Source organism: Pinus tabuliformis, chromosome J (assembly GCF_031772625.1).
Source record: "Pinus tabuliformis cultivar Carrire ecotype Pingquan chromosome J, CPIR1, whole genome shotgun sequence".
Lineage (NCBI taxonomy): Eukaryota > Viridiplantae > Streptophyta > Pinopsida > Pinales > Pinaceae > Pinus > Pinus tabuliformis.
In genome coordinates this window covers 834,528,768-834,540,787 of record NC_142295.1, presented here as the reverse complement: position 1 = coordinate 834,540,787, position 12,020 = coordinate 834,528,768, and the positions used below count along the sequence as shown (strand labels likewise).

At 38.8% G+C, this 12,020-nt stretch overlaps 1 protein-coding gene across 2 annotated transcripts in view; it reads right to left on the bottom strand.

The window, feature by feature from the left end:
* Positions 1–1,412: 1,412 nt before the first annotated feature.
* Positions 1,413–12,020, bottom strand: part of LOC149229296 (DEAD-box ATP-dependent RNA helicase 18-like) — a 227,135-nt gene continuing 216,527 nt past the window's right edge. For both annotated transcript variants that reach the window (XM_089378557.1, XM_089378556.1), the window contains one exon: positions 1,413–1,466. In XM_089378557.1, coding sequence (XP_089234683.1) covers positions 1,428–1,466 — 39 coding nt within the window. In that variant the 3' untranslated portion in view covers positions 1,413–1,427. The remainder of the gene's footprint in view (positions 1,467–12,020) is intronic.

Genomic DNA, 12,020 nt, shown 5'->3' with positions numbered 1-12,020 from the left:
TATTAACTACAGCAGAGATGTTTTGCAATAAATTATAAGAGACCTGCTCAGACTTTAGAAGCCCAAAAATGTATTATTTCAAACAAGGATCTTCACTCATAACCGCAGAGGGTACTCGATTATCATCCCTGCGATGAAAATATGCCCATACGAATCTTCCAAAACCAGAACCCCAAATGAAGCCTTCCGCTCAAACTGTCTCGGCTGCAGAGAACGCGTTTGACTCGGACTTCCTTCCACAGAGCAAAGATCATTGAACAACCCCAAATGAAGCTTTCCGCTCAAACTGTATTGGCCGCAGAGAAAAACGTGTTTGACTCTGACTTCCTTCCACAAAGCAAAGATCATCGAACACATTTTTCCTTTTGGACACAATACAAAGGCTCCAAAATGCCTTTATTTATAATGATTCGTGAATGTAATTTTGGCGGACAATTTGGCTGGAGCCAAATTCATCATTTGAAGTTTTTTTTTAAAAAGAAAATTGTTTAGAAAGTGGACCCATTTTAATTCTCTTTTGGATAATCCAAAAAAAATAATATCGTTGGACCACTATGTTGCCCGGGTTCCCGAACCCAGGGGTGGGGTTCTCGAACCCGTCCCGGGTTCCCGTCCCCACGTTCCGGGCGCTGGAATGGGTACCTCTGAGAAGAACCTGGTTCTTCTTGAAAGAACCCGAGACTTCGAAATCATAAACCGGGTTCTTTTGATACATCAGAAAGGATTGCAAAGTGTCGATGTAGATGTAATATTCCCAACTCAAATATACTCAATTTTCTCTTAAAATTTCTGAGTTTTTAATTGAGTTTCAATGAGTCTTAATTGAGGTATTTTATCAAATAGTTGAAGGACAACTGCTGTAGATGTTGGTTTTATATTTTCTCTCAAGTGACATGGACAGGGATCATTGCAACAATGGGAAAATGCTTCAAATAACTAGACAACTTATTTATAAACTCAGAATTAGACTTTCACTGCTGTTACAACTTAAAATGATGAAAATTTCTGAGCATAAACAACCATGCAATTAACTAGACACCAATAGATGTAGTGAAGGTCAAAACGGTGGAACCTGGTAGCATTACAGCAGTATATAAATGGAATATCAGCCTTTAAATAATAGATCTTCAGCCATTAAAATCAGTCTTCTACAGCAGAGATGGATCAGCAATAAACATAGCTTGTTCTCTGAAAAATCGTTGTTTAACAAGGCAAAGTCTGATATTGTTTAAGAGCAAATTTCCCAAATTTTACAATGCCATTGCGAAGGACACACCTGGAACATGCTCCATCTGATAAGAACTTAAACTTGCTGATTGTCAGAGCTTCTGCAATTAACTTGATTTCTTGAGTAGGCAAGCTGCTACAGGATTTGGCAAAAATCTTGAAATCTGGACAGTGAATAAGGATACATAAATTGGGCTCTATTATCTCTTGAAAGAGGATATTCGATCAGCCTTTAACCTCTGAAATCAATACAGTTAAATCATAAATATTTTAGTTTTCTTGTTTAAAGTTGAAAAATATACAAATTCATATATATTATAATTTATAAAATATAATATTTATATATATATATATATATATATATATAATTATAATATACCCCTGACGAACCCACGCACCATGTTTCAAAAAATGATGTACCCATCCTCGTCCCCGAACCCACGTTTCCGGGCAACATAGTTTGACCATAACCTTTTATAAAAAAATTATTAATTTTCTTCAATTTTTTATTTAATTCATTAGCTTGACCTCCTTAGAATCTTGAATATATCTTTTAATAAAGACTCCTTATGATAGGTGCTATAAGTTAAGCTGCCACATCTTCTACTGCTGGGGTTTTGACCAAGTTGCCACATCATTATCCATGGAGCCACATCTTTAATAATTTAATGCCACCTCAACAACCCTATGGGGTTTTGGTCTCGAAGTTGGATCACAAACTTTGACAAGACATATCTCACGAACTAGGAAGGTCCATGAGACATTCCACATACGGTCGGAATCACCATAACAAGGAGAATCTGATGGCAAAGGTTTCTAAGACAAACACACTGATTTGTTGCACCAAAAATGCCAACAAAAGACGAGGTCTCTTCATCATCCAAGGAACTCAAACCCTAGGGCTAGGGTTTCGTTCCTACAACCTCTCATTTACCTTATACATGCACCTGCTCTTGCTTTGACATCAATGACCTGCTGCACACCTACACAATCATCCTGCAACTCCTCCCACTTTGACATCAATGACAACCTGTTCAACAATCTCCCCCTTTGTCATTAATGTCAACACACCAAGCATACAAGGTATGTTGCATCCTGCATCTCTCTCTCCCTAGACTCCTCCAAGTTTCTCTCCCCCTTTGACATCAATGGCAAAGGGTGACTGACACATCAAATGATATGGCTCCTCATGACAACATGCTCTCTGCATCATCTCTGCAAGCTCGCCCTAATAATATGCTTCATCCTGTGGAACTGTAATGTTTTAATTGTTCTTCTCCCCTTGAACCTATTATGAGTTTGACATATCTGTCTTGCTATTCTATCCATGTTAGATGTCCTTCAATTGTAAACTTGTGCTACATACCTCTGCATAAACTACCCTCGTCAACATGCTTTCCTACTGCATCAAATCTTGTGTTGATGTTCCCTTTGAACAATATGCTTCTACAAACTCCCTCTATCTTTATGCATCTATCAATCATGTGAGAGATCATGGGAGTACCTGCTTTCTCTGCCAAACTCTGGTGGTCTTGTCTTCCTGCCCAGTGAAGACCTACCTTCATGATTTTGTGGGGTCCACGTCAAACCGCTTCTACAATCTCGTGCAAAATGGCCAAAGTTGTGACATAGATAACATTCAACATCCCTTCCTTCCTGCATCAGGGTCTGCTTCAATCCACTTTTGCAATTTTGTGCAAACTGGCCAATATTATGGCACAAATAACACTCTACATTTGATCTCAATAATGGAGTAAAAAAGTTGAAGTTCTCGCTGTTATAGGTGTCTAGGATTCTGTCCCGTCTTCCAGAAAATCTCCTCCAAGTTTTTTGATAAAACCCTTTGTCAATGCTCCTGCTATGTCCCCTGCAATCTCGAGCTCTATGTCCATAGTTAGAACATGTGTAACAGTAACCATGAAATTCCTCTGCATACCTAGGTGTAAGGGGTGAAGATCTACTGAAGTTGTCTCGTCCCTGAAAATGCTTTTGTTGCTTTTCACACCTGAATGCTCTATCTTGAGTTGGTGTCATGAATGCATCATCTTGATTTGATGCATTGGTCTTCCAGCTCTCTTTGTTAATTGATTTGTATAGGACCTTGACTTTGGGCTTCTTTTCATTCTTGGGATAGGACTTCTTGACAAGTGGTTGTTCTTCATTTTTGGGATAGGACTTCCTTACAAAAGACTTCTTCTCTTCTTGTGGTTGTCATTCATTATTTGGGTGAAGCTTCTCTTCATGTGGTTGTTCTTCATCATTCGGATGAGGGTTCTCTTCTTGTGGTTCTTCTTCATATTCTTTGACTTACGGTTGCTCTTCATCATTGGAATGTGAGGTCTCCCCAATATATCCAAGACCTGTCTTGATGAATGGAGATCTCTGGCAATTGATAATGTTTTCCAACACTTGTGAACTTCTAAGTTTCTGTTTCAGTTTGTTTACTTCAGCTCTCAAGGCAATGATTTCCTGCTCATGGTTTATGTAGTCTTCTTCCTTTTGCTTTATCTGACCTTTTAAGACATCCTCGACCCTTTTGGCTTCTTCAAGTTCCCTCTTCAAAGAGGTGATCTGCTTTTCTTTATTCTGCTTGTTCCATTTGTTTGACTTTTCTTTTTCCTTTTCCTTGAGCTGGTTTGTCAAGGTTCTTTCCCTATCGTTTGCCTCTAGTAGTTTGCCTTTGAGATCCTCAACTTCCTTCTTGGCTTCATCAAGTTCCTTATCCTTTCTGGACGATTGCATCTCATTGATTTGAGCTCTAAGCCGGATATTGTCAGCATAAGTAAAATTCTCACTATCATCAATCTTCTTCTTTTCATCCTTCAGTTTTTCATGCTCATTGTGAATTATATCATACATGTATCTGGACCTCTCCCAGTCATGTGTTAGAATTCGAATCTTCTCTGAGTGTTTTGACATCTTCAGAATCATGAGCCATCTTGTCAAAAATAATGTATCCTATGGATCTACCTTAAAGCTGTTAGGCTTCCACTGAAAGATCTGCTCTGGTACCAATTGTTAGAAACACTGAGAGGGGGGTGAACCAATGTTTCCTATTATTTTTCACAATTGGTTAATTCTTAAAGACAATTCCAAGCATCATCATAAAACCATAAAACATATCACATGAAGTGCAGTACACAAGGAATTTGGCTTTAACAATTGTTGTATTATGTAGTGTACAATGTACATATAATACTTTACCAGGAAGACCTGGAAGGAAGTGAAACACTCCCAAGAGTTTTCAAGTGATCTAGAAGGAAGCAAAGATCCCTGATGGTTGGGTTCCCATACTAGGGATAATGGCCCAGTTACAATGAGTCAATTAACTGCTGCTACAAACACCTGCTGCTTCTGCTGCCATTATCACATCTACTTTAATTGTTGCCACTGTTACCTCTGCTTTGACTGCTGCCACACTAAAACTGTCCACTGATTCTATATGCTTTATGTCTGTTGTTGCTCCAAGTCCATCTTTGTTGTTGTTGCACCTACTGTCCACTTCAACACTCTCCACACTCTACTTCTGTTGCTACTGCCACACTCTCTACTTCAAGCCTTCAACTACTTCCTTTCCTTCTGTTGCACCACTACTGTCACATGCTGCCATCATCTACATAGTCTTTGCATAACAAACAGTTCATTGAAGTGACACTCTAATGCCATCTTCTGCTCATAGTCTACTCTGTTCTTCAAAGGTCAATATTTATCAGTGTGCAACAGGATTACTGCAAGTCACTGTCTTTAAATGATCAACGAGTCAATTTCATTTAGATGAGTCCATAGAATCTGTCAACCCATACAACTCTTTGAGAGTACAATAAGGAGTGTTGTATTGCTGATTGTCAATGAAATATCATCAGGCTTTTACTGGATCATATCTAGATTCAACAAGTTCACTTTATCAAACTAGATTAACTCAATCAATATGTTGTCAACAATTCTGTTTCCAAATCAGACTTATTGCCATAACCAGATTACTGCAGAGATGCAATTAAGGTCAAGGTTATTGTCAAATCTGCATTTAAGTCACTGGGTTACAGTTATAGAGTTATTCACTTGTGTTTACGCTCAGCTTCTCATGTCGTGACAACAGGTTACAAAATTTGAACTTCTCGTGCTACAGCGAACAAAGGTAGTCTTCAATTATGCCTTTGAGTGTGACTGTGTATGGATAGTATCAAAATCCTTGTCTTGCAAACCTGAACAAAATTGTCAATACATCACACCCAGAATTCAGAACTCTTCACTCACCTGAGTACAAGTACTTCTTAATTTTGTTGTAGGTTTCTGTGCCAAAAAGGAAAGCAGACCCTTGCTTGTCTTAAATACCACAAGACTGAAGCCAAAACATAATTTCCACAGAAGCTTTAGATCCGCAAGGGAGAAATATTTTCACAAGTATTTATGTGTGTCCACTGTAGGCAAAGCTTCTCCTTTTCGCTGGACAAATCCATAGATAATTGAGCCATGGGTATGTAGGTTCTTTGATGTCCTTCGTTGGTCCTTGAAACAATTATATTCAGAACTGCAAGCTGGAACTGATGAAGGTTATCCACGGAGATATGATTAATTTAGGCCGCAAATTGATGCTTGTAAACCTCTTTCCTGGACATAGAACAACACTCAAATTCTTCGTTGGACTAAGATTCTCTTAGATGATGTCCGCTCTTCAAGATTTTCAGAACATGATCATCGCTACAAAGGTTCTCAAACACCAGCCCAAATTCCAAATATCACATATCCTTCAATTGAATTCACTGTTTGAGAGCACAAAAGAAGCATAACCACCGAGTGTTCAAACAAGAGACAGATGCCAGAGCAATTCTCAAGTAGAATAGAAGATGAGTCTATTGATGCTACAGATAGACCATAGACATGTTATACATATTAACTACAGCAGAGATGTTTTGCAATAAGAGACCTGCTCAGATTTTAGAAGGCCGAAAATGTATTAGTTCAAGCAAGGATCTTCGCTCATAGCCGCAAAGGGTACTCGGTTATCATCCCTGCGATGAAAATATGCCCATACGAATCTTCCAAAACCAGAACCCCAAATGAAGCATTCCGCTCAAACTGTCTCGGCCACAGAGAAAGAAACACATTTGACTCATACTTCCTTCCACAGAGAAAAGATCATCAAACAACCCCAAATGAAGCTTTCCGCTCAAACTGTATCGGCCACAGAGAAAAACGTGTTTGATTCTGACTTCCTTCCACAAAGCAAAGATCACCGAACGCGTTTTTCCTTTTGGATACAATACAGAGGCTCCAAAATGCCTTTATTTATAATGATTCATGAATGTAATTTTGGTGGACAATTTGGCTGGAGCCAAATTCATCATTTGAATTATTTTTGTTTTAAATAGAGAATTGTCTAGAAAGTGGACCCATTTTAATTCTCTTTTGGATAATCCAAAAAAAATAATATCGTTGGACCACAACCTTTTATAAAAAAATTATTACTTCTCTTCAATTTTTTATTTAATTCATTAGCTTGACCTCCTTAGAATCTTGAATATATCTTTTAATAAAGACTCCTTATGATAGGTTCCATAAGTTAAGCTGCCACATCTTCTACTGTTGGGGTTTTGACCAAGTTGCCACATCATTATCCATGCAGACACATCTTTAATAATTTAGTGCCACCTCAACAACCCTATGGGTTTTTGGTCTCGAAGTTGGGTCACAAACTTTGACAGGACATATCTCACGAACCATTAAGGTCCATGAGACGCTCCACATATGGTTGGAATCAGCATAACAAGGAGAATCTCATGGCAAAGGTTTCTAAGACAACCACACTGATTTGTTGCACCAAAAATGCCAACAAAAGACAAGGTCTCTTCATCATCCAAGGAACTCAAACCCTAGGGCTAGGGTTTTGTTCCTACAACCTCTCATTTACCTGATACATGCACCTGCTCTTGCTTTGACATCAATGACCTGCTGCACACCTGCTCAATCATCCTGCAACTACTCCCACTTTGACATCAATGACAACCTGTTCAACATATCTAACAATTCACAATTGACAAAAGAGAAGCTCGAAGAGAAGATAGACCAATATCCACACATCAAAATTCATCCATAAAGCTCCAATTCATCCACTAAGAAAAAGTGTGAAATTCTCAAGAGAGAGAAGAGATTCAATCCAAAGTGATGATGAACAAATGAGCTCATCTCACTTGTATTTATACACAAATTAGGAATTCGAATTAGCCTCCTTGGCCTACATAAGCCCCAAAAAAAAAGTTCTAATAATTCAACTTTTGGTGACAAGCCCACCAAGCTAGCTCATAAATGAAAAAGTAAGCCTCTCAAGGGGTCAAATAATAATCTATGCATGTCATAGGGCCCTCTAAGAGGCCTAATGAGGTCCATGGGTGCCACAATGAAAAATAGGACCCTCAAAAGCAGTGGACAAGGGGTTGGCCCCTTGTAATAACCTGTGGTGCTCCAAATGACATGTGGGGGCACACAAGTATCCTCATGGGTCTCCAAACAAATAAAAGATGTTTGTAGACCACATGCAAGGGCTAGGATGATGGTGTAGGTGATGCCACATCATCATGCAAGTCCTGTATCATCTTCCATGTGTATGGTGTAAATCTGGGGCCAGTTGGGCATGATGGATCAGGTGCATCCTCCTCGTCCAATAAGTGAACCACGAGCAATCTTTGAACGACTATGAGGATCCATGGAGTGCAATCTGTTGTTGTGTGTTGAAAATTGTGTAACTAGGTTCAGTCTTCATTAGTATGAAATGTATTCTTGTAAATGTAAAATGGAAAAGAAATTATTATTATTATTGAAGCATGGGTTTCATGCTCAAGTTCTTTTTATTTTATAGGTCAAGCACCCATTGAGTGCTTCTAGGGTTTGTCCTAGGTATAAGAGTCATTGTCATATATGGAAGACCATATGGGCACATTGTATATTGTAAAGAAAAAAATATTTTTGTCTTGAATGTGTCAAAATACCTTCAAGATCAAGTCGGCCTAATGAGTTGTCATGTCGGCCTACATGAAGAGACATGTCCACCCTTGAGGAAGCCTATATATAAGAGGAACTCGTCCTCCACTTGGATCATTCATTCACTCATCTCTTATGTGAAGAAGGCAGAAGAAGGAAGTCAAAGAAGGAAGTGCGAAGAAGAGAAGGACGAAGAAGTCGAAGTGTTTGGGTCTCTCTCCATTCTTCTAGAAGTGCGAAGTTAGGGTTTCTGTGCTAGGAAAGTCTGAGGTTCAATTTTGGAAGCAAGAGAGAAAAGAACGCAAGCGAAGGTCTCTTAAGGCTCCTCACTAGCCCTATGACTCAAGTCAAGGCAAGCGAGATCAAGGCAAAGGCAGTTAGAAGGAGATCGAAGTCTCCTAGAGAAGCAACAACAATTGCAGCAACTGCAGGGGCGCAGAATTTCGGATCTACTAGGAGGTCGAAGATATTTCAGCAGGAGGTCGAGGAAGACTTGAACTTGGAGGGTATTTGTCTGATTCTAGCTCATGGTATTCGTCAGTTGAAAGATCTAAAGGATAAGAAGAGATTTTACAAGTTTTCCCTCAAGAGGAGGGTTTTGGCCTTGGCTTGCAACCTACACATTGGAATAATAAATATCAAAGCTAATAAGTAAAAAGGTAACACAAACAGTTATCAAGTTAAGAGAATTAACGTATACATTGTCCTATTGAATTCTCAACATGGTATCATAGCTTTGGTTCTCTAAGGGCATCATGAAGATCTCCTCTACAATGAAGAAGGTCCTCAAGGAGTTTGCAAGCCATCTCAAGAAAGGTATCAAAGAAGTATGGAGTCTCATATTCTCTCCAAAGAAGGTATCACTCAAAGAAAGAGATGAAGGACTCTTCTTGGCTCTCTCTGGTACATTCCAAGACGAAGACATCTGGGTGAGTGATAGTGGTGCATCAAGGCACATGACTGGTCACTCCCACCAATTGAAGACCTTGTCAAAATGAAAATCCGCATACTCTATGGAACTTGGAGACAACAAAAGCTATCCAGTGAAAGTCATTGGATCAACATCCATAAGGCTCGAAGATGGAAGTAACATCCACCTCAAAAACATTCTGTTTGTTCCAAGTACAAAAATCTACTTTCTATTTCAAGCTTAGAAGATAAAGGAGATAGAGTAGCCTTCATTGATCGTAAAGTAGTTGTATGGGCAAATGGCTCAAACATAGAACAAGCAAAAGTGATTGGTATCTGAGAAGGAAGGTTGTACAGGTTAATATCTCATGTAAACCATGCCCTAGTTCACATTGAGATTAGTCCATGTGAAATTTGGCACCGAAGGTTTAGTTGTCTACATTTCAAAATACTTCCAACTCTAAATTCCATAGTAAATGGAATACCAAATCTAAAGAAGGATCATGAAGGTGTCTGCAAAGGATGTGCATTGGGCAAGAATACCAAGAGACCATTTGGAATCAGTGCTTCACGGTCGAAAGAAATCTTGGATCTCATTCACTCTGATGTGTGTGGCCCTCTGTCTCCAAAATCACTTGGAGGACATCTTTATTATGTCACATTCATATATGATCACTCAAGAAAGACCTAGCTTTACTTAATGAAAACCAAGGATGACGTATTTACTAAATTTCAAGAATTCAAAGCTGAAGTGGAGAACCTTACAGGAAGAAGAATCAAAATACTAGGATCCAACAATGGAGGAGAATATACATCCAAAGAGATTATAGCATTCTATAAGGAATCTGGGATTAAGAGAGAGCTAATAGTTCCATACAATCTCGAACAAAATGGAGTTGCAGAGAGAAAGACTAGATCCATTGAAGAAAGTGTAAAAGCAATGTTACACGATCAATATCTATCTAAGTTTCTGTGGGGAGAGGCAACAAAGGCAACTGTCTACATTCAAAATCGATGTTCTCATAGATCTCTAGATAACAAGACTTTGGAAGAAGTGTTCACTGGGAAGAAGCCATTTGTCGATCATCTATGAATCTTTGGATGTCTTGTGTATATTCATATACCAAATGACAAAAGAAAGAAGTTGGATCCTTCCGGTGTGAAAGGTATATTTTTTGAGTATAGTAACTCATCGAAAGCCTATAGAATCTATATGAAAGATGGACATCACATTGAAGTTAGTCGTGATGTCACATTTGATGAGCACATAGCATTCAAGAAATCAAAAGAACTTTTTATAGATTCTAATGACAAAGAACTTCCTATATTTGAGGAAGAAATTATCAAGGAAGGAGAAGGATTTCACCATGAGGAAGAAGGACCTAGTGAACCTGTTCAACTTGTGGTCACTCAAGAAACAAGGAAGAGACCTAACTGGTTGAAGTCAAAACTACTTGATGCAGAAGGTCTTGGGGCAGCTCAAGGATCATTTAGAGAAAGTAAAAGACCCAAGAGATATTCTGGTTATGTTGCATACATGACAAAATTAATAGAAGCAAAACCATCCACCGTTGAAGAGGTTGTAGAACATCGAGAATGGAAGGATGCCATGAATGAAGAGTATCAATCTATAATGAAGAATGGAGTCTTGGAGATCGTACCTAGACCCGAAGACAAATTTGTGGTTACTTCCAAGTGGATCTATAAGATCAAACATGTAGTTGATGGAAGTATAGATAAGTATAAAGCAAGATTTGTGGCTAGAGGGTTCTCTCAACTTGAAGGCATTGACTATGAAGAAACATTTGCTCCAACTGCAAGATATATGACAATTCGATCATTAGTCTCTCTGGCAGCATCGATGGGATGGAACATCCACCAAATGGATGTCAATACTTCGTTTCTGAATGGCACTATAGATGAGGAAGTCTACATAGAACAACCCTTGGGATTCGAAGTCAAAGATAAGAAGGTATATGTTTGCAGATTGAAGAAAGCATTATATGGCCTCAAGCAAGCACCAAGGGCATGGTATGCGAGAATGGATGCATACCTACGGAGAATAGGCTTCACAAAAAGTTTTGCTGACTCGAACCTTTATATTAAGGTTGTAAACAATTAACCTGTAATTATTCTTCTGTATGTAGATGATCTTCTCTTGACAGGTGTAGAAGGTTGAATTGAAGAATGTAAGAAACAATTGGCAACAGAATTTGACATGAAGGATCTTGGGCTGATGCATTGCTATCTGGGACTAGAAGTCTAGCAGGAACCTAATGAAATCTATTTAGGTCAAGGAAAGTATGTGATCGAGATACTGAAGAAGTTTGACATGATGGACTGTAAAACTATGACCACTCCGATAATCACAAACTTGAAAAGACTAAGGAGTTTCAAATCAAGCCCTGTAGATACTTCTAGATATAGACAATTGATTGGCTCATTGATGTACTTGGTGAATACTCAACTGGACATATGTTTTGCAGTAAATGTACTCAGTCAATTCCAAGTGGAGCCAAAGCATGATCATTGGATAGCAACAAAACATATTATGAGATATCTACGAGGAGCCATCAACTACTGCCCGAAATATGATAGAAGGAATGATGTTCAATTGACTGGTTATACAGATTCCGACTGGGGAGGCAGTGAACAGGATGGAAGAAGCACTACGGGAGGATTTTTTAGTGTAGGATCCTCTATGGTCTCATGGATGAGCAGAAAGAAAGACATCGTTGCTTTGAGTAGTGCTAAAGTTGAATATGTTGCAGCATGCGAAGTTAGCAGGGAAGCAGTTTCGTTAAGGAAGTTGTTATCTGACTTGTTTGAAGGACCGACGAAACCTACAGTGATACGTTGTAATAACACCAGTTGTATTCATTTGACCTAGTGTTTCATGGGAAGACAAA